Genomic DNA, 21,734 nt, shown 5'->3' on the forward strand with positions numbered 1-21,734 from the left:
TCTGCCCAGAGGCCTTGGGGTTCTTTGCAGCCATTATTTCATTCCACCTCCCTGCAGCCTTGAGAGCCGGGCCTTATTGACAGGAATTCCTACTTCCCCACGGGGGACGCTGCGTCCCAGGGAGAGGCCTGATTTCCTGAGGTGCTGAGCACACCGCAGTTCCACTAAAGCCAATGAGAGCAGCCCACGGCTCAGCATCTCGGGAGATCTGGCTAAAGAGGGCCAGCATCGCCCGACCAGCAGATCAGTCACAGGGGCAGGACTAGAACCCAGGACCCCGGAGTCCCAGGCCTGCAATTTACCCACTAGACAGCACTTCCCTAAGGCCCTGATCCTGCCAGGAGCTCTCTGCCGGGAGGACCCGGAGCTCTGGTAGAGACTTGCTGACGCAGGCTCTCCAGCAGGACAGGGGCCTAAGTGCTCACCTAAAACCAACCAGGGCTTTCAGAGGGCTGGGCTAGGGGGTGTCGGCCAAGGCTGGCCCAGAGCCCCAGCTAACCCCCAAGAGCACCACCCCTGGACAGGGTCTTACAGTCTCTTGCTATGACCCTTCCTCCCCCTGGTAACGTGCGGGAGTGGTTTGGGGCACCCTCCAGAGCGGCCTGGGGGGGCACCCAGCGGGGGGTGGGGAGGGAGGAGGCATCCAGCGGGGGGGGGGGGGTCAAGCCTGGAGAGGGAAGGACTGGGGCACCTAGCGGGGGGGGGGGGGGGGGGGCGCAGGGACTGGTGCATCCGGCGGGGGGGGGGGTCAGGCCTGGAGGAGGAGGGACGGAGCACCCGGGGGGGGGTCAGGCCGGGAGGGAGGAGCGGGGGGAGGGTCAGGGCGAGGGGGAGAGACTGGGGCACCAAGCGGGGGGAGGGGCGGAGGGATGGGGGCACCCGGCGGGGGGGGTCAGGCCGGGAGGGAGGAGCGGGGGGGGGGTCAGGGCGAGGGGAGAGACTGGGGCACCAAGCGGGGGGAGGGGGCGGAGGAACGGGGGCACCCGGCGGGGGGGGTCAGGCCGGGAGGGAGGAGCGGGGGGGGCGGGGCAGGTTACTCACCGGACCCAGTGGCTCCCGCAGGCCGTAGCTCCGCCCACTCCCGGCCCGCTTGGCAGCGCGAGGGCGGTGTCTCCGCTCCCTCCCCGCGGCCCGAACCGACTCACCCGCCGCGATCAGCGGGTCCGCTGCCCACACTCAAGCTGGCGGCGGCGGCCTCACTGCCCTCTGCCCTCATTCAACATGGCGGCGGCGGCCTCACTTTGGGATCACGTGTTGGCCCTTTCCCATGTGACCCCGGGTGAGGCCTGGGCCGCCATCTTGCCTCCGGGCAGAGAGGAGCCGTTTGCCAGGAGTTGGTTCTTTCCCTCCTCACTGGTTCGTGGTTTGGTTTCCCAGCATTGCCCCCAGAGCTTGGCAGCACTGCAGCAGGGGCACGGCCGTCACACAGCCTTACGACAGGCAGTGGGTCAGACCCTCGGCCCACCCAGCCCAGAGCCCGGCGTCTGGCAGTGGCCGCTGCCAGGTGCGTCAGAGCGAATGATCAGGACGGGGCGATTTATTGAGTGATCCATCCTCTGTCATCCAGTCCCAGCTCGAGGGGGCTGCCTCCCTGACCATCGTGGCTAGCAGCCATTGATGGACCTGTCCTCCAGGAACTTGTCTAGTTCTTTTTTGAACCCACTTATACTTTTGGCCTTCACAACATCCCCTGGCAATGAGTTCCACAGGTTCACTGTTGATTGGCTGAAGAAATACTTCCTTAGGCCTTGCGTCTGAAGAAGTGAGGTTCTTACCCACGAAAGCTTATGCCCCCAATAGTTCTATTAGTCTTAAAGGTGCCACAGGACCCTCTGTTGCTTTTTCCTGGTTCTTATGTTATGGGAAGGAGTAAATAACACTTCCCTAGTCACTTTCTCCATATTGTAGACCTCTATCATCATATCCCCCCTTAGTCGTCTCTTTTTTTACATATTGAACAGTCCCAGTGTTTTCAACCTTTCCTTGTATGGACGCTATTCCAGACCCCTTCTCATTTTTGTTGCCCTTCTCTGTACTTTCTCCAATGCCAATATATCTTTTTTGAGTTGGAGTAATGTAAGGTTACCATCCGTCTGGGTTTCCCCGGACATATCCGGCTTTTTCAGCTTTAAATGGCCGTCCGGGGGGGATTTCTAATAAAGTAGAAATGTCCAGGAGTTCCCCCTTCCCCTCATGCAGAGTGCGGCGCAGCTGATTGGACAGCTGGGCCTGATTGAAAGCCGCTCGCAGCCACTGGGGCCTCTAGCAGCCACAGTCCCTCCCCCTCCCCCACTCCCTCCTCCCCCGCAGAGCAGCACGGCACAGTGTTTGGCTGCATGTGGAGCTCGCAGCTCTCCCTCGGCCTGGTGGGGGGCAGGCAAGGGACAGGGAACGGGGGGTTAGATTGGTCGGGGGTTCGGGGGGGGCTGTCGGGAGAAGGGGGTATAGAGAGCAGTTGGAGCAGTCACGGGACAGGGATCAGGGAGACTTAGATAGGGGGTGGGGTCCTGGGGGCAGTTAGGATGGGGGGGTGTCTCAGGAGAGAGCAGTCAGGGGACAGGTAGGGGGATTCTGAGGGGGGTGGGAAGTGGGAGGGGGCAGGGCTAGGGCGGCACCCCGTGTCCTCTTTTTTGATTGTTGAAATATGGTAACCCTAGAGTAATGAGAACTGCACACTGAACAGTCCCAGTCTTTTTAATCTCTCCTTGTACGGACACATTATCTGGTTCTGAGTAAACTAGTTTGTCTGGCTCTTGCAATCCATGTTACTGAGGGCTGGGAGTGAAGCTACCTCGGAATGGAGTGCCTTTTTATCTAGCGTATGTGTTTGATCCTCTAGTGCGTTATAACAGACAGAGTGTGTTGCTTTAGGTGAGATGATTCTAGAAAGTGCGTGGGCTTTTTGTTGTACAATAATTAACAGAGAAAACTGCCCTAGTTCTGTTTTGCAGGCATTGCTGGGCAAGTTCCTACATACAAACAGGACTCATTTGCAGAATGCCAGGTTCTGAATTTCTGTTGGGTTTTGCCCCAGTTGGTATAACCTGCCATTATAGTGAGCCCCGGACTACTCCCGTCTAGTACAATAAGTTGAATTACATTGTCAAGTAGTGTTGTTAATGAGTTGTGTGACCCAGAGATCCCTTGGTGCCAATTGGCAGAGGGCACAGAGGGGTGCATGGGGCTTTACAGGGATCCACTGGGTTGGATATCTGCATAAGAGTTCACCAAAGGGTAGCATATGAAGTAACAGTCTCCGTCTGGCTGTTTGTATGCCTATTTTACTCCTGACACAATTCTGTGCCCATGCGAAGGTGCAGAATTCATATGGCCCGCATATTTCTGGTCCCCCCCCCAACACAGAAAAACGCAAAAAGAAATCTCGGGGGGACATGCATCTCTTCCCTGGCAGCCCAGGCAGCGTGTCTGTTCCAGCATGCCTGGAGCAGCTTCAGAGACACAAATCACTGCCGGGGGAGGAGGGCTCAGCATGTGTGCCGTGGGGGAGACATTGATCACCGTCAGGGGGCAGGGCTGACCAACAAGCGAGAAAGACTCTGGGTATGTCTTCACAGCCCACGTTACAGCACGGCCCTGGCAGCCGGGGGAGAGCTCTCCCAGCGATAAAAAAACCCCATCCCAAACAAGCGGTGGTAGCTTTATCGCCGGGAGCGCGCTATACTGGCGGTTTTTAATGCTCAAATTTTTGTCGCTCAGGGGGATGTTTTTTCACACCCTGGAACAACTAAAGTTTTAATGCTGAAAGTGGCAGTGTAGACATAGCCTCTATCCCTCTCTCTTGATACTGCGGCTGGAGGGGCAGGGAGGAGGGTAGGTCTTTTTATTATGCAGGAGGAAGGCTCTGTCCCCGAGGCAGAAGTGTAGCAGCCTGCCTGCCTGTAACTTCTTGAGAATTGAAAAAACACTTAATTAAATACTGGTATCATGTTACTGAAAATTGTTTGTTTTTAAGTTAAAGAAAATAGCTTTTGTAAAAATAACAAAAAAAAAAAACACATTTTGTTAATGTTGCTGTTGATGGTTAATTGATCTCATTCTCTGATGCAGAAATGTAGCAACCTGTCTGCATAGTAACATTGTTAATTATTCTATTGTTAGTTAACTATTCCCATTCTCAGTCAATTCCCCCAGGAGCATAAAAACCTGTAAAAGTTTTAAGGCCTCTATGTTGCCAAAGTGATGTAAAGACTTATAAATGACAGTAAGGGAATCAGCTAGGAAGATCTATGCGCTGTCTCACTTTTTTCCTGTGAAAAAGTGGCACAAAGGGGTTAGATTTTTACTTACCCATAAAAAAAAAAAAAAGGACTTTTGAGGGAAAATAAAACATTTACCAAGCAGTGAATAAAATGTCAGGACAATCAGAACCAAGCACTTCCCAAAGTACCCAGCTAGGTACAGGACAATGATTAGCAAAACTGTATGACTTTCATGTGAGAAAGTCTGAGCAATTTAAAATTACATTCTACTTTTTTTTTTCCTTTCTTGTTTAATGTTCTGTAAACACCACTGTCACGATGCTGGCTTTGGTGGGACCCAACTGAGAGAACCAATTCAGGACAAATTGCTTAAAGCAGGGCAGTTACAGCCCAAGGCTGGGGTTCCAAACCAGCCAGACAGAGAAGATTTCGGTCTTGGGAGGAACCCCCTGTAATGATGCTGTTCTGGCGGGACCCAACTGAGAGTGCCAATTCAGGACAAATTGCTCAAAAAGGGCAGTCACAGCCCAAGGCTGGGGTTTTTCCACCTCTAAGGCACCAAACCAGTCAAAGACGACTTCGGTCTCACCCCACTGGCTAATCACAAGTCACACAAGCAATTCCCTCAGACACTCCAGTTTCCCAGTATCACCACCAGTGCCACTCGTTATGGGGACAAATGGTTATGAAAACCAATACCCCAGTAAAAGAAAAAAGGTTCTCCCAATCCCAAAGGACCAAGCCCCAGACCCAGGTCAATATACAAATCAGATCTTACCCACAAATCACGCTGTTGCCAATCCTTTAGAATCTAAAATCTAAAGGTTTATTCATAAAAGGAAAAAGATAGAGATGAGAGTTAGAATTGGTTAAATGGAATCAATTCCATACAGTAATGGCAAAGTTCTTGGTTCAGGCTTGTAGCAGCGATGGAATAAACTGCAGGTTCAAATCAAGACTCTGGAACATCCCCAGCTGGGATGGGTCATTCAGTCCTTTGTTCAGAGCTTCCGTTTGTAGCAAAGTCCCTCCAGAGGCAAGAAGCAGGACTGAAGACAAGATGGAGGAGCTGCAGCAGACTTTTACAGTCTCTTGCCTTGTGGTCTTTCTTCCTTTGTTCCAAAGACAAGCTGCCCAGCACATGGCATGAAAGAACTTCAGAGTTCTGTCCGTAGGCATGTCCCTGCATACCTCGTAGGCATGTCCCTGCATACCTTGCTGAGTCACAAGGTGTATCTGCCTTCTCTCAATGGGTCAGTTGTATGGCTGATGGTTCTTAATGGGCCATTAAGCAGGCTAGGCAGAGCTGACACCAACTTGTCTGGGGTGTCACCCAAAAGCATAGCACAAGTTTGAAATACAGACAGTCTAGAGCCAATACTTATAACTTTAAATACAAAAATGATCCATGCACACAGGTAGCATAATCATAACCAGCAAACATAACCTTGTCTTAGACACCTTATTTGACCCCCTTTATACAAGATTTGGTACCACTACAGAACCTTGGTTGTACCAATGATCTATACTGTCCCAGTTCACGTCAATAATGTTACACCTTGCCTCAGAGGTTTTATGACAATGATTTCTAGCATTCATGCTGCCTCTGATAACCGCTTCTAAGCTAGGCCTGGTCTACACTAAAAAATTAGGTGGGCTCAGTTACGTCACTTAGGGCTGTGAAAAACCCACAGCCTGAGCAATGTAGTTAAGCTGACCTAACCCCAACTGTAGACAGTTACTGCCTCTGGGGGAGATGGATTACCTACACTGAGGGGAGTACCCCTCCCATTGGCATAGATAGTGTCTGCATGAAAGCAGTACAGTAGCACAGCTGCAGCTGTCTATATAGTAGTAAAAAGAAGAACAGGAGGACTTGTGGCACCTTAGAGACTAACAAATTTATTAGAGCATAAGCTTTCGTGGACTACAGCCCACTTCTTCGTTATGCATCCGAAGAAGTGGGCTGTAGTCCACGAAAGCTTATGCTCTAATAAATTTGTTAGTCTCTAAGGTGCCACAAGTCCTCCTGTTCTTCTTTTTGCGGATACAGACTAACACGGCTGCTACTCTGAAACCTATATAGGAGTAGCTAGACTTAAGGCTGTCTTCGGCCTTAGTTGGGGATTGGTCCTGCTTTGAGCAGGGGGTGGGACTAGGTGACCTCCTGAGGTCCCTTCCAACCCTGAGATTCTATGATTCAACTGTAGCTGCTGTGAAAGATTTTTGTGTTTCACAATTTCCAAAATCATAGTTTTCAGCCAATGCACGCAGAGCTCTTATAAAACATTCAACGTTTTCCCCTCGTTCTTAAATTTTCTGCTGAAAACATAAACCACATTTCTCTGGGGTATAAAGTAGGCATCAAACATAACCAGAACCCTTTCATAGTCCTCTTTGTGACTGGCTTCAGAAAAGTCAAAGAATTTAAAGATATCCTCTGCCTACTTCCCTATAGCATAAATTACGGATGATACCTGTATATCTCCACTGTCTTTGTAAAGCTTGTTTGCCATTTGAAATCTTGCAAAATCCTGCTTCCAGGCTGTCCACTGTGAAGATTTCTCAAAGCTGAAGTTCTCTGGGGCATTGAAGAGTGGCATATTGTTAAGATCCTGCAACCTTTGATGCTGTTTTCCTTCTGTTTCTGTTCTCCTGTGGCACTAGATGGAAAATAAAGCAAGAGTAGCTGAGGAGGTGTACAAGAGAAGGGATTCTAAAAAGGTTATTCTAGTATCTAAACAACTGATATTACAATTCTTGAACTATTGTGCCATTGTGAATGCATAGAAGCACAAGGTACATATTAGATTGGATATCACTTTCAGGGAGGAGAACACGTGGAGGACAAAGACTAACCTATCTCAGTACAATCAACAGATGCAACCATCGTGGAGACAACTTACAACGGAGTCAAACATCTTGCTCTGGAGACAACAGTGAGAGAAATAGGTTCCCTTATATTTCATTAGGAACAAGAGTTTAAAACTAAAGCTTTGCAAAACAACCAAACATACATGAAATATTATCCAGGCCTCAAGATTTCTTCCTCTAGAGTTTCTGAAAGTTTTGTTTATATTGTAATGGGAGAGTCTGTGGGATCTGGCAGATTTTAATGGCATCTCCTCCTACGTATATTTTAGTCATACAAATGTTTTTGTTAGAGAGAATTTTTTCTGGATGAGCCCCTCTGCATGGGTTTTGGAAGAGTTCTGTCCAGATTTTACCATCTTGGATTGCTGAATGTTCTTTCTTTTTGTGGATTTAAATTAATTCCTGCTGTAGCAGAAGGAACTGGAATCTACTGTGGGCTGGTTTATGGTAGATCATTATTACTTTCTCCTGTTGGATGATTCCCACAAACCACCATCCAAATTTTAATTAAAAAAAAAAAAAAAAAAGTCAGTAGACTGTCTGGTAGTAAAGCTAATTTTCAAAATGTGACCCAAACAAAAATGAATGCAGTAAGGTCTGCCTGAGTTTACAGCCAGCCTGAAGTAATAGCTCTGAGGTGTGAACTACCCCTCCTAATCCCAATGGAATGTTAATTCTGATGCCTAATGACACTCAGTGTCAACAGTTAACTTTCCCACTGCTGATCAAAGCAGATTTTAAAAAGGGGGACAGTCATAGGAAGGTCTGCACAATCTACACACGCCTCGTCTCCCCTAGGTTGCTGTGGTATAAGTAACTTTTCCTGTAGTTTATGGAAGTTTGTATCATGGCCTTTCTCTTACCTTCGCTTTCTTTGTGTTATAACCTTTCCCGCTGGGTGACTGATTCTCTCTTGAGGATTCGGTGTGGGTTTTATTTGACATTACCCCTTGTGTTGGGGAATTTCAGTGTTGCCAACTTTCAGAGTTTTATCACAAGTGCTGTGATATTTGACACCTGTCTCAAAGCTCCAGGTCCTGGAGGCATGGCCATCAGCGACTCCCCGCTCTGGTCAGGTCATGTTCTGTCCCTTGCGGTTGCAGAGAAAAGTGGATGCGGCCTAGAGGTTCAGAACCCAACTAAAAGACACACGCCCACGCCCAGCAATGGGGCCGCACCGTTCTAGTCCGTTTTGAAGCCAGGGGTGTGATTTGTGAACACTTGAGGCTGCCAGCCCCGGGGGTGGGGTTCACGGGCCCTTGGCTGCTGGATTTCCCGTGCGGCCTGTAACCCAGCAGAGCACAGGTGCGGTCATGCCGCCCAGCTCCAGGGCTGCCGGCTGGGCCCAGGCCTGCGGGATGGGTTTGGCACATGAGCCTGGGGGGCAGCTGGGTACCTTGGGCAGGGGCCTGGCCTGGCCCTTCGCAGCCCTGGGACAGGCCGCCCCGTCCCCATGGCAACCCCGCCCGGGCCGCCTCTGCCCACAACCAACATGGAGGCCCCGGCCTGGCTCCTGCGTCACGTGCCCCGCGTCGGCGCCGGCGAACAGCGCGGAGCTCGCGAGAACGCCGGCCCTCTCGCGATAGCTCCGGGCTGGGGGCGGAGCCGGCCGGGGCGCTCGTAGAAGATGGCGGACGGGGCGGGTAGCAACGGGGACGCCGCGGCCTTGCCGGTGGGGAAGGAGGCAGGTGGGTCCGGGCCCGGCGCGGAGGGGCCGCGAGCCGCCCCGGCTGTCGGGGGGGGACACGCGGCCTCGCGCGTTGCGTTAGCGCCTGGGCCGGGCGGGGCGGGGAGCGAGCCCGGCCTGTCCGTGACGTGGGGGAGCAGCGCTCCCGGGGGGGGGGGCGACACGGCTCCCCCCCCCCCCCCGCCTCCTCCAACGCGCAGCTTCCCCCGCCCGGCGCCGGCGTGGCTCGTTCTGCCCCCGGGCCGGGCCCCTCAGCCCCGCTAGCGGGGCCCGGCTGTACAGCCGCTGCGGACTGGAGTTCCGCCCGCGGGCCCGTCCGCACCGCGCGGCGCGTGTCACGGGGTGTGGTATTGGTGTGTAGTAGCAGGAGAGAGTCGGACACTTCTCAGCACGAGTGTGGCGGGGACACTGCGGTGTGTTGCAGGCCCGTAGTTGTTAAGGGAGATGTGACTTGGGGGGTGCCAGACCAATCGGCCTCCGGAAAGGGGGTGTGGTCTGGAAAGGCTGAGAGCCCTACAGCTCCTTCGTGTGCCACTGACCGTGGGATGACTTTGCTCTTCCCTAACATCACCTCAGGCCTTGCTGAGGAATTGAATCTTATGTCTGACGTCTCCGCTGCACAGTCTTTAGCCCGTTGACTCAGTAACAGGAGGAGGCTAATGAAAGCTTTGACGCCATATTTAAACTGACCATGGATTGATGATCGGAAGCAAAGGTTGAATCGTCCCTGGTATTCACACTTCCGTGCTGATGTAGTTACTGTTTTCCCAAAGTGAAATGTTCCTTGGATTTTTTTTCTTTCATTTTTAGAATTGGTATAGTCTGCAATGGATTTTCTTGGGGTGTGAATTATCAGAGTTGTGTTTCTGTGGCTGCACATCCCTTAACATTGAACTGTTATTCGCTAGTGTACTAAAGGTGTAAAATGTCTATTGGCCCCTGCTCACGCTACAGGTGAGGTCTGCTTTAGGATTGAGGCTAGAGTGGGGTTCAAGGTAATCTCTATTTTTAGTTCTCTCAGAAGAATGCATTAGGTGCCTAAGTTACTTAGGGCTTGTCTACACTGGCACTTTATAGTGCTGCAACTTTAAATATATGGAGATAGTTCTCTCATATAGAACTGGAAGGGACCCTGAAAAGTCAGAGAGTCCAGCCCCCTGCCTTCACTAGCAGGACCAAGTACTGGTTTTTGCCCCCTCAAGGATTGAACTCACAACCCTGGGTTTAGCATGCCAATGCTCAAACAATTGAGCTATCCCTCCCCCATGAAAAAAACACCCCCCTGAGTGTAGCAAGTTTCAGCGCTGTAAAGCACCAGCGTAGACAGTGCACCAGTGCTGGGAGTGACTCCACGGTACCGCTTTAGCACTACCAGTGTAGACTAGCCCTTAGTTGTGGTGGTGATATCTGAGTTTCTCCCGAGAGTGGGAAGGGAATTTAAGAAGTGATTCAGCACTTAGTGATTTTTTCCTCCTTGATTTGTATGTATCTGTGCTTTCTCATCCTGACTGGGAACCTGGGGGAGAATTACTCTAAATGTCCAGCACCAGAGCATGGGAGATGTAGATTTGGGTGCGCTTCTCGGCTCTCTCTATGAGCTGAGGGGTGAAAACATTATTTACTCATATAGATTTAAAATAATAAAATGCCCATCCAAGACTCTAGGCCCCCTAACTACATTATTGTGACAGATATTTTAAGATGGTAGTAGTGGCACAGTGTTAGTATAAAAGACACTGGACCCTGAAGTCATAGCTACCTTGTTTGAAACTAAACTGCAACACGTTTCCGTGTTTTGTTCTTCACAGTTGATCGTATGATCAGAGAGAACAGCCACATTTTCACAGACGCTCAATGTAAAGTGTGCAGCGCAGTGCTCATCTCAGAGTCCCAGAAGCTTGCTCATTACCAGGTACTTCAGGCAGCAAGATGTTGCTGGATTTCTTATTTTGGATGTAATTGAATAGCGCATTTGTTGCACATTAACCCAATTTTCTTCCTCACTCCCTGCCAGAGCAAAAAACATGCAAACAAAGTGCGGCGGTACATGTCGATTCATGGAGAGGAGGAGCTCCGTCAGGGGAAGAAGATAAAGCTGGAAACCAAGCAGGTAATGTAGAGAACTACAGGGCCTCCCAGGTCAGAGCTCTAGAAGAGGACTAGCATCCTGTAAGGGCTGAGGAGTGTTTCATTGACAGGGACTTAGCAGACACATTCCATGACAGGTGCAGTGGAATTTGGAATAATACATCAGAGGGAGGATTGTTGGGATTGGGTAATTTAGTGAGGACAGCTGAGCCCTCTAGTTGCTACACATTGCTGCAGTGAGCACACCTCTTAGCCAGTGTGTGTAACACCTGCAACCTAAACAAATATGTACCCCCCATGAGAGTAATACTGCTGTGAAGCAACATTTGGAAGGACAGGTGAGCGTAAAAGGTGACTAAGAGCAGTCACAAATGTAATTACTATGTAACTTTCAGTGAGCATGTCCTGTGAATTAATTACATTGCTGGAGTTTACTTTTTTGGATGATCTCTTGTTACTCAAAAGTTCCCATTGCTGGTGCTTACGGTGCCTTTAAGGCAGTAAAGGCAACACATTTCCCACAATCTGTCTGCATGGTGATTATGCAGTTTGAGTAACAGATCCAAGTTTTATCACTGCTTCAGCTTTAATTCCTAATCACCTCCAATCCAGCCTCTTGCATATGCCCACATAGCATATGCAGTGCAGGGGTGAGTATAAAAGGAGGATCTGTGTGTGTGTGTGGTGGGTATGTTCAGACATGAATAAAGTAGACACTGTTAACCTAGTCAGGTAGCTTTGAATTAGAGATGGCAGTTGGCTGCAATGCCTTGTATTGCTTGGTCCATACCTTGTAGAGAATAGGCTGGGAACCTACACCAATGCTGCCAACTACCTTGTCCTCAACTCCTCTGGGTCATAATAGCTTACCAAAATGTGCCACTATCCAATGAAAGTGAGACTAGTCAGAAATGAGAGCACTGTTCTTCAAAGGAAGGTATGAAGCTGCACCAAATTCCTTGGCCTTGACAACTGGATATATCTGATTGACGTTTGGGAATCTGAAGCAATGTTCCTTCTTGTGAACAGGAGAGCAGCAATGGAGAAGACAGGAACAAATGCTGCCCCATCTGCAACATGACCTTTTCCTCTCCCGTTGTGGCCATGTCTCACTACTTGGGCAAGACTCATGCCAAGAACCTGAAGCTGAAGCAGCAGTCCCCCAGAGTGGAAGGTATGGCTGTCTGCAGTATTTGTATGGGTGTCCTGTGAGGAGCAGCTCAAGTAGGTGACCTTTCCACTCCCTTCACATCATGATTTCTAGATTAGAGGGTGGCTGAGTACCTTGCTCCAGCTCTGGACCCATTGGCATTAGGGTGCTAATGCTTTCCTAGTGATACGAGTGCTGTTAGAAATCAGAAGCATGTGGCAGCCTGGTGAAACACATGCCAACAACTCTGTTCCCCCTTTTGGTAGTCTGTTTTGTAGACTTGCATTGCCCTGAAGCTTGCTTTAAGAAAGGCAATTCTAATTTGGAGCAACTGGAGTGCCTAGTTCTCCATGTGCAGTGCATGCAGAGAGAGTCGACTTCTGGGTCCCATCTGGCATTCTTACCCTTTGGAGCCTCCGTTGGGTCAGATAAGGAGCCTTTATACAGGGGTGCTCATGAGGAGACAAGTCACTTTCCAGCAGCTCACTGGGGGAGCGCGCTTAGATATTTTGAAGGTGCCTGTCACTGTGGCATAAGAGTACATTGCATGTGTCCGTCATACAGCAATGGAACTGTGTGCATTTGTCTACGAATTCATTTAATCGGGCTCAGTCCTGTTCCGAGAAAGTTGGTGGCAAGGCTACTATTGACTAATGGTGCAGGATCCACACACAGTTTATATATCGTACCATTGAAAGGAAATGACTCAAAGTGCATTATGGGAGGGTTTGCTCTGTTCTGTATTGTCCCCTTTTTCCATTTGCTGGGAGTGACTGACATCCTTGTGGGTGGGAGGTGATTTGTTTCCAGTTTCTTTAAACATGTCACTGTTGGCCTGCTGTGCTCCAAGATATGGCCAGGTGAATGTCAAGGAGGATCTGCAGTTCTGATTTAACTTGGAACTCTGACTTGTCTTACCATTTGGTGTTTGATGATGGGATATGAAAGGAAGAGATGGATGCAGATCCAAATGAAAAGTCTCCAGCAAAACTTCTGTCAAAAGCCTTTCTCGGTAGAAACAAACTGAAAATTCCAAAGCCTGACTCTGGCTGCTTAGTTTGTACATCTCTGAAGATTGGTAATTGGGGTTCTGTTTCGTTTTACAGTAACGATGCCTCCACAGAAATGCCCAGCTAACTTCCCTCCCTCTGCTGTATCTTCCAACGAGGAGAACCAGAACACTTCTGACCCAGACAAGTTCTGCAGCCTCTGCCATGCCACTTTCAACAATCCGCTCATGGCAAAACAGCATTACGTAGGCAAAAAACACAGAAAGCAAGAGACCAAACTCAAGCTGATGGCACACTATGGTCGTACTTCTGACGCACCTGCATCCTCCTCCATGGGTGAGTCCTGGGCAGCCAAGCTTACTAAAGTGGCTGAAGGATGGGGTGGGAGGGTCTCACGGTGGCAGTGGGTGTGTGAAAGCTTTGGGATTGACAGCTTTTTAAAGAGAATAGAGTGAGACTTGCAACAAATTACCTACCTTTTATTTTTAAGGTAGGATTGTTGGTGTTTCCATTATAAACTCCTGTTATTGCTTGAGGTATTACCTTAGCAGTTGGTAATTAGCTTGGGGTTGAAATTTGTTGTGGCTATTGTCTGTCTAGATGTAAAGTTTCAAGATTTAAAGATTCCGAGGAATCTTGGGAGCAAGTTGAACTTCTAGCTAAGTGGATTGATCCCTAAATAGAACTATAAAGATGGCAATCAATGCTCCAAAGGTTCCTTTCAAGATGCCCTGCCAGGGGAAAAAATAATGGGCTTGTACTAGTCTTGCTGCTCTATGATGCATACATAGGGACTGTGACAGGTTTTTCTGCCTGTTTTGACACTAGTCTTTCCAGTCCCATCTGATGAGGTAGTGTGCTTGCTTCATCCCAGCACATGCTGGAGGGAAAGCTGAGCTATTGAGAGGGATTTGTAGTCTGTTTAAAATCATGTTCTCGTTTAACTGCTATTTATAAACAGTGTTGAGTACAAGAGTCTCTGTTAAGATGGAGTGAAGGTATTTAAAAGCTCACAATAAACTCCTCTGTGCCTCCCACTGCACCTCCTCACACCAGAGAAACCAGACTTTACATTCCTGAGACTTTGAAAATAGCCAGAAGAAAATCTTTTTCAGTAGACCTCGATTTCAGGCCCTATTCTAAAGAGATGTAAAAGGGCACAAGCCCAGATTTTAACCCTTTCAGGCACTGCTGGCACTAACAAGTAATGGGTATCACTGATACTAAGCACTTCCCTGCCCCTGGAGCAGTAAGATTAAAGATGCCAACGGCACATGATTTCCACATTCAGCTAGAGATGGCCAGGCAATGGAGTAACCTGATGGTCTAAAAATCTGCCCCTTCCCTAATAGTAGAGGCCTGGTTTAGTGTCATTCTTTTGTTGTGGCTCAAATAAAGACAACGTGAAGTCACTTAAATTCTGACCCTATCCGGTGCAGGTGGATGTTGTGACGCTGCGATCTTTGGAGTAGAGAGACTGTGCTGTAATCTTCCATGGGATGTTTGAGGCACCTGTAATGTCTGTCACATCTCATGTTACATTTAACCTATCAGAAACACGATTTCAGAGTCTGGGCTGCAATCGGGAGCCACTCTGATATGCAGCACAAAGAGCATTGGTCTGAGCTACTTTCTTGTCTATTTTTGTCCAACTCCTTCAGCTGTCGGATCTTTGTACAGTTGCTATCTAGCTCTTTCAGATGTCATACACCCATGCTTCCCTCCATGAAATCTGGGCTCCAAGTCAAATCTGTTCTTTCATGGAGGCTCTGGCATCTTCCCTCGCATGGTCCTTCCGGTTCTCTCCCTGGACTGCCTATCTTGGGGCTGTACCTCATTAGCCAGCAGGCACATCTAAAATCTTCACTTTTATATTGGTAACTTTAGGTACCTCACAATTTAAAAAGCTCCCTTTAAACACAGCCAGTGTAGGGTGGCAGAGATGCCGTTTAAATCGCTTCAACTTGAGTATCTTCCCATAAGGAAGTGTGGTGGAGTGAAATTCTCTGGCCTAGGTTATGCAGGAGTGCAGACTAGGCGATCCTAATGGTCCCTTCTGGCTCTTAAAATCTGACTCCAGATCACTGTTCTCAAAGCTAAATGACCTCAGTCCAAAATCTTGACAGTACATCAGCATTGTAAGGAGTGTGTGCTGCATTGCCCTTCGCACTGTTGGTCATTGTACTGCTATTTTTCTCCCTTAGTTATGTTGTCTGAGGTGTGTGTTCTTGGCCTCTTAGTTGTTTCTTAAGATACCTGTTTTTATTATTTTTGTGCATGGCACTTTAGCAAACAGACTGAGGCCCTGCCCCAAGGAGCTTGCGGCCTGAGGGGCTGAGCTGGGAATACACACAGCAATTTTCATCTTAGAAAAAATTCTGTGCAGTTGTCCCCTGAACTAGCCTCCTACACTGTGCCATGTTTTCCACTTCTGATCCCACTTCCTTGTGCTCAGCATCTGACGTCCAGTAAAAGTTCCAGAACTCTCACTCCAGCTGGAGTTTGACATCTTACCCAAGAGCATTGATGTATCTGGGACAGCTACCAACAGGAAAGAGTTACGTCTGAATGATACACAAACTGCAGATCAAATGCTTCAGGACAGAGCTTAATGTGTGACTGAGGGATGGCCTACAGCGTGTCATGCTTATCTTAAATTTGACGTTGTGTATGTAATCTTGTGTGGTGCTGTTTCCCTTGTACTTCAAGTCGAAAAATTATAAGGTTCCCTCTCTGAAACTGAGATGTACAGATGGAGAGAAGTGGAGTTGCAGAGGCATTGCTGTCAGATTTTGGACTGAAAACTCTCAAACCCTACCCCAGGCCATTGAAAGAGCATGAACGACCTCAAACATTACAGTGCATTTTATAATGAAGAAACCGGCCCTCTGATTGGAGACGACGGTTTTGGCTTGGCAAGCTCTTCCCCAAATGGCTGTGGCCTCTGCTAAGGCTCCATTGGTGGGGGCAGATAACAAGCTCTCTATCTCCTCAGCCAATCAGAATGCTGGAGTTTACATGCCCTTTATTTCTGTTTAGCAACTGTTTCACTGGTGTGTCCAGTTGATTGATTGATCTTGCTTATTTCTACCTCAGGCACCAAGTGATTGGATAGCTGTTTGTTAACATTGATGTCTGTTTCAGCTGGGAAGGGGTACCCCTGCAACACATGTAATATAGTACTGAATTCCATAGAGCAGTACCAAGCTCACATCAGCGGCTTCAAACACAAGAATCAGTAAGTGATCTTTGGTTTAAATGCATTTACAATGGCAGTAGTTACATTGTATAGTTACATTTCATGCCATTGAATTGGAAGCACTGGTTCAGTGTGACTCGCAACCAACATGATGCACTTTGTGCAAATTTGTGCGCTTCCTTTTAAGACCGAGATCCACTAGTGTCTGTTTACACAGATACAGGGGAGGGGGGCAATCTTTTATGGGACTAGCTTCTGTTGGTCAGAGAGAGGCTTTTGAGCCACCCAGAGCTCTTCTTCAGGTCTGGAAAAGGTGCTCCTAGGGTCACTGCTAAATGCGAGGTGAAGCAGATTGTTTAGTATCAATCGTTAACACCTAGCGTCTGGGGCCATTCAAGGTAGAGTGGTGTGGCTTGAAGGCATGTCTGTCTGTCTGTCTTTCTCTCTCCCCAACAGAAGTTAATCCAATAAAAGATTCCCTCCCCCACCTTGTCGTCTCATCCTGGGACTGACACAGCTACGACTACACTGCAGTTTACGCTCTGGTCAGTTTTGCTTAGCGCTCCCCCTACAGGCCAATCCATGGTGCCGCACTAGCAGATGAGTAGGGCCCTACCAAATTCACAGCCTTGAAATCTGGTCTTTTATGTGCTTTTACCCTATACTCTACCAATTTCATGGGGGAGACCAGCGTTTCTCAAATTGGGAGTCCTGACTCAAAAGGGAGTTGCAGGGGGGTCACAAGGTTATTTTAGGGGGGATTGTGGTATTGCCACCCTTACTTCTGCACTGCCTTGAGAGCGGCGACTGTTGGCCCGCTGCCCAGCTCTGAAGGCGGTGCCCTGCCAGCATCAGCACAGAAGTAAGAGTGGCAATAGCACACCATGCCACCCTTCGTCGCTGCTGCCTGCAGAGCTGGGCAGTTGGAGAGTGGCGGTTGCTGACGGAGAGCCCAGCTCTGCAGGCAGCAGCGCAGAAGTGAGGGTGGCAATACTGTACCATGACGTCCTTACTGCTGTGCTGCTGCTGGCGGGGCTCTGCTTTCAGAGCTGGGCTCCTGGCCAGCAGCCGCCGCTCTCCAGCTGCCCGGCTCTGAAGGCAGTGCTGCTGCCTGCAGAAGTAAGGTTAGCAGTGTGGCCACCTTCCCCCCACAATAACCTTGTGACTCTCCTTCCTCTCTTCTTCCCCCTCCCCCCCACTCCTTTTTGGGTCAGGACCCCTACAATTACAACACCATGAAATTTCAAATTTAAATAGCTGAAATCATGACATTTACTATGTTTAAAATCCTATGACTCTGAAATTGACCAAAATGGACCATGAATTTGGTAGGGCCCTACATATGAAAGCTGTTTGCCAGTTGTGAACCAAAAACACCAAGCAACTGATGAGCGGGTTGGCTGTACAGACGCTCCCCGAGTTACGCAAATCCGGACTTATGGGAAAAGTTCTGTACTTTTTTTTTTTTTGCATAATTGTCGTATATGTTCCCGACTTCGCAAAATTCGACTTACGCAAGGTGTTCCGGAATGGAGCGCTTGCGTAAGTTGGGGAGCGTCTGTATAAGTAAGCCATATAACATCAAGCAGATGTCCCATATGCATGGACGTTTGAGGTCAAGTTGTCTAGCCTTCCTTCTGTCGAGCAACATTTCTGGAGCAATAAAGCTTTTGATCTGAAGAGAACGTAGCCGGAGAGCTGTTTGCAGCTCCAGCTTTTTCTGCTGCCCTGCCTGGAGTTGGCACATTCAGTCACAGACAGTAGCACTAAGTGTACTGTAACCAGGCACACCAAATTACCTGCTCTACGTAGTGTATTACTGACCTGAGAACGACTTCCACAAGCATAGGCTGCTAGGCAAACATTGGATAAATTATACCACAAACATTTGGGAGCCCTGATTCTGAGCTTTAAATTAGAGGGTGCTCATAACGAAGCCAAACCGGGAGGGTGAAGTGTTCCTTAGAAAGGGAGGGGAGCTCAGTAGTAGGAAATCTCCATGGTGGAAACCTGCTGTCCAACCACGTGTCCCAGAGATGTTTGGAAAGATCTGGGAATGGGGACAGGCCGAAGAAAGGTGCTTCACCCCCTTGTGTACCATAGGGGATAGCAGCCCCTCCACGGGTTTTGTTACGGGGGGAATACTCCAGCACAGGCAAACTCCTCTGACAGACAGGTTTGACAGTGTCCCAAGGCAGGACGCTGCGCTGAGGAGGTGCCCAGCCTTTGCAGTGCAAGGTGCTGAGGGCTCCGCCTGCCCGGCATTTTGGCCTTAGTTCTGACCTTGTTTGCATTTGAACAAACTCAGGACACTTTGGGGGGGCAGGAGGCCGTTGGTGACTCCCTCCAATTGGAATGTGGGTGCTTGTGGTCTCACACACCCTTCACAAGCGCGTGTTCCCTGTGTACTTGGTGAGCTGGAGCTGGCTGTTTGCACTGGGGCATTGCACCTCCAGGCAGAGAGGTGGGATGTGCATTGCGAATGAGCTCCACCGCCTCTGCTGCTGAACTAGGACTAACACCTGCTGGCACTCTTAAGCCAGGGCTTCTTTTAGTGACTTCTTAAATGCTGGTAGCCATTTTGTAGAGCCCTCAAATCTGCGACGTTCTTCACAGAAAACACAAGTGGGACCCACCCCAACTCCTTACACTGCCTACATCTACCTTTCTGTAGCTTAGAACTCCCACAAAGACGCTTGTGTACCACCACACAGGGCCCTTCAGTGCTAGTCCAAAGAACAATGTCACGAAATGTGTCCAGAAACCTCTGCTCTTTCTCTAGTGACGCAGAGCAATAATTATCCCCATTACAGAAAAACCCCTTACAACAGTGTAGTTCAGCAGTAAGCTGCTTTTAGCTCCCGGGAGCCCAAATTCCGGGGTTGCCAGTCTTTGCGGCCATTGTAACTGATCTATTTTAAGCCGTTGTTGGTCTGCTGCTGCCAGCTTCAAGTTGGATTCTACAACCTAACTGAGAAGAAAAGAAGGGAACTTGGTTTATAATGGAAACACTCGACAGACATTCGAGTGGCGCTGTAAACACACGGTAGCTAACAAGTACTGGGTGCTGACATTTGTGCGTAGTTCTGTAAATAGGTCACTTGAAAGCACATTGCCTTGATGTAAGCATGCTGCCCAGCTGCAGTAGGGGCGTGGCTAATGATGGCAGTGTTTGTTTTGCAATGATAGCTGACAGACTCCAGAGTGGTTCTGACTATGTCTACTCTCCCTTTCTTCCCCTCCATTCACTGTGCAGGATGCCAGGAGCAGTGCCCAGCGTAGGACGGTTCCCAAGGCAGCAGTATGTTCGGGAGGAGTCCACTGCCCCTGGGGGCTACAGTTACTTCAGCCAGGACTTCTAGAGCAATCTGCAGCCTTGTTCTTGGAGCTGTCAGGGGCCCAAGAACGAGCATTCTTTGCCAGCCCACAGTGGCTTCATTATCCCTCTAGATAAGCAGAGCCGTTCCCTCCCGTGTGCGCCTGTCCATCAGCCCCAGGGCTGGACGTCTCTTTGACGAAGGATCCTGCAGAAGCAGACATTGGACAGCAGGACCTCGCTCCCCAAGAGCGGTTCTCATTGTGCAGTCTCTTCCTGTGTGGCCGGTGGGGCGAGGATGTGTCTGGTACAGGCAGGGTCCAACAGCCGCAGACAGCCTGTCTCAAGGACACCTCCTCCCTCCCCTAGAACAAACAGCATGGAATTCCTGCGTCCGATGAGCCAACACCCTGTGCCAGGGGGTATCTGTCACCGAAGGAAGGCTCCCGGCTCTCCTAGGGCAATGGCTAGGAGGTGAGGTGTGGATTGGACGCTTCGCTACACCGACAGATTAGCCTTGCCCAGGCTTAGACTGTGAAATCCTAGAGCCGTGTTTCTTCCTGCCCCCCTCCCCCAGTTGGGTTTGTGCACAAAGTTTCTTGGTCCGCTGACTGCCAGTAGGGTTTTTCTGTCGTTCTGCAGATGTTGGTTCTGGAGTGTCAGATTTAGTGGTCTCTTTCCATAGTTACTATGTCTGGCATACAAAACCTGCTGCTAAAACAGGGAGCTGGCAGGGCCCTCGAAGAAGTAGAAAGTACAAGCTGCTGGGTCTCCAGAGAACTCTCAGGACCCCATTGGCCTCCACTCCTGGCGCTTTTCACTTGAAAGGAAGGAAACTTTCAAACCCTCCTTGCACAAGTTTCTTTTATGTCAAACGTTCATGTCCGTCTGGTAGAGGAAATGGATGAGTCAGGTGTTCTTCATTCAAAACCTAAAGATGGTAGCAAATCTTGATGTGGTGCTAGCAAGGCTGAGCTCCTTGGGAGAATGCTCCCAGACTCGGTAGAGGAGACCCCTGAAGGAAGGGCTAAGGTGGCTTTGAATCTCAGATCACATTTGTGTGGTATTTTTTCCTTCAATTGAGGTATTTTCCTTTTAGTCTCTGCTAAGCTACTGCACACTCCCAGCTGGGCTGTCCACATGTTCTGTCTGACATCCCTTCCCCATACCAGGCCTTGGCAAGCCCCCGTCTGGCTGTCCTCCCTCATCTCATCTATCGTGAGGCTTGTGTTGGATCCTGGGGCTTCCCAAATCTTGTGCAGGTCTGTCGTGCTGCTGACGTCTACAGGAGGGAGACATGCCCAGCCTCTGCGATGCATTTGGACAGTGACTTCCAGGGCCGATGGGCGGGAGTGTTACAGCTGTGGATGCTGTATGTATGCCAAGGCTGGGGGGAGTGGTGGTTGGGCTAGAGGCGTTACTGCTTTGTGGAGGCACCACTTCTCAGGTGGTTGGGATTAAGAATCCAGGCCATTGACTTTCTCCCTGAGCCCTGTGTGAAGCAGCTCACGTTGGCATAAGACTGGGAGCTGGCCTGGGCTCCAAGGCGTATCCAAGGTGACCAGCACCAGGGAAGTGAACACACAAAGCAAGGGGACCATGTTGGATGCTAATCTCTGAGCTAGCACCTTCCCCGCCCCCAATCCAGGCTGCAGCTCTCCTCGGCAGCCTAACCTGCGTTCACACTAGAATAGGCGGCTGCTGCTCTGCCTAGCACTTCCCAGTCCTGCCGTACTCGGGCGCCTGTAGGCTGCTTAGTGTCCCGAAGAGCCCGTCCAAACGTCAGACTCGCTAATGAGCAGTGAACACTAACAGACTGAAGGAAACACTGTGCATTGTGCACACTCCCATACTGTGCTGCTTTCTAGCTAGCTCTAGTCTCATTGTGCCAGTCTCCAGAGTGCCTGGCGGCAGGCAGGCACTGCGCGTTATCACCAGCATCACGGGAGCAGTGTGCGGCTCTGCTCCCGCCCAGTCTGGGATACAGCTCACTGCCAGTTCTGCCTCGTCGGATACCCAGTGTCTACCTAGCTGCTGTTTCCCCAGGATAAGCTCTCAATAGAGTGTTACTGTTTGTGTGTCGTGTGTGTGTATTTGCTGTTGCAGTTCGTGTTCATACCCGTGGCAAAAAAGCAGGCTGGGAAGAGCCACACTGGTCAGCCAAAGTGCATCTTTGTCAGCCTGCCATCT

At 49.7% G+C, this 21,734-nt stretch overlaps 2 protein-coding genes and 1 long non-coding RNA gene across 29 annotated transcripts in view; 1 reads left to right on the forward strand and 2 right to left on the reverse strand.

Moving 5' to 3' along the window:
* The window catches only part of UIMC1 (ubiquitin interaction motif containing 1), a 65,647-nt gene extending 64,424 nt beyond the window's left edge, over positions 1–1,223 (reverse strand). For 20 of the 22 annotated variants that reach the window (XR_010589958.1, XR_006173020.2, XR_006173023.2 and 17 more), the window contains exon 1: positions 1,042–1,223. The gene's annotated coding sequence lies outside the window, so the exon portion shown is untranslated. The remainder of the gene's footprint in view (positions 1–1,041) is intronic. The other 2 variants (XM_065555198.1, XM_005282270.5) reach the window with 1 other exon arrangement.
* A 3,267-nt stretch (positions 1,224–4,490) lies between these two features.
* On the reverse strand, positions 4,491–8,701 carry LOC112060440 (uncharacterized). The gene is made up of 3 exons (XR_002889753.3): positions 7,958–8,701; positions 6,299–6,883; positions 4,491–6,064 (listed from the first exon to the last, which is right to left on the reverse strand). It is a non-coding gene; the product is annotated as an uncharacterized LOC112060440 (long non-coding RNA).
* Positions 8,651–21,622, forward strand: ZNF346 (zinc finger protein 346). Of its 6 annotated transcripts, none has more exons than XR_010589959.1 (7): positions 8,651–8,782; positions 10,590–10,693; positions 10,796–10,891; positions 11,899–12,043; positions 13,126–13,365; positions 16,126–16,267; positions 19,485–21,622. XR_010589959.1 is itself a non-coding variant. In XM_005282263.4 (7 exons), exons 1-7 carry the CDS (start codon positions 8,722–8,724, stop codon positions 19,588–19,590), a joined length of 846 nt encoding a protein of 281 aa, XP_005282320.1. In that variant the 5' UTR covers positions 8,651–8,721; the 3' UTR covers positions 19,591–21,622. The 6 variants fall into 6 exon arrangements, 5 of the variants coding, with proteins under 5 accessions (XP_005282320.1, XP_005282322.1, XP_042700243.1 ...); XM_005282263.4 differs by having other exon boundaries at positions 16,174–16,267; XM_042844309.2 differs by having other exon boundaries at positions 8,690–8,778; positions 16,174–16,267.
* The last annotated feature ends 112 nt before the right edge of the window (positions 21,623–21,734 follow it).

This window comes from Chrysemys picta, chromosome 8, assembly GCF_011386835.1.
Source record: "Chrysemys picta bellii isolate R12L10 chromosome 8, ASM1138683v2, whole genome shotgun sequence".
Classification (NCBI taxonomy): Eukaryota; Metazoa; Chordata; order Testudines; family Emydidae; genus Chrysemys; species Chrysemys picta.

Coding starts and splice junctions, on each gene's coding strand:
- ZNF346 (XM_005282263.4), top strand. CDS start 8,722: ATGGCGGACGGGGCGGGTAGCAACGGGGACGCCGCGGCCTTGCCGGTG. Junction 12,044..13,125: donor GCAGTCCCCCAGAGTGGAAG/GTATGGCTGTCT, acceptor TTCGTTTTACAG/TAACGATGCCTCCACAGAAA. Junction 16,268..19,484: donor GGCTTCAAACACAAGAATCA/GTAAGTGATCTT, acceptor TTCACTGTGCAG/GATGCCAGGAGCAGTGCCCA.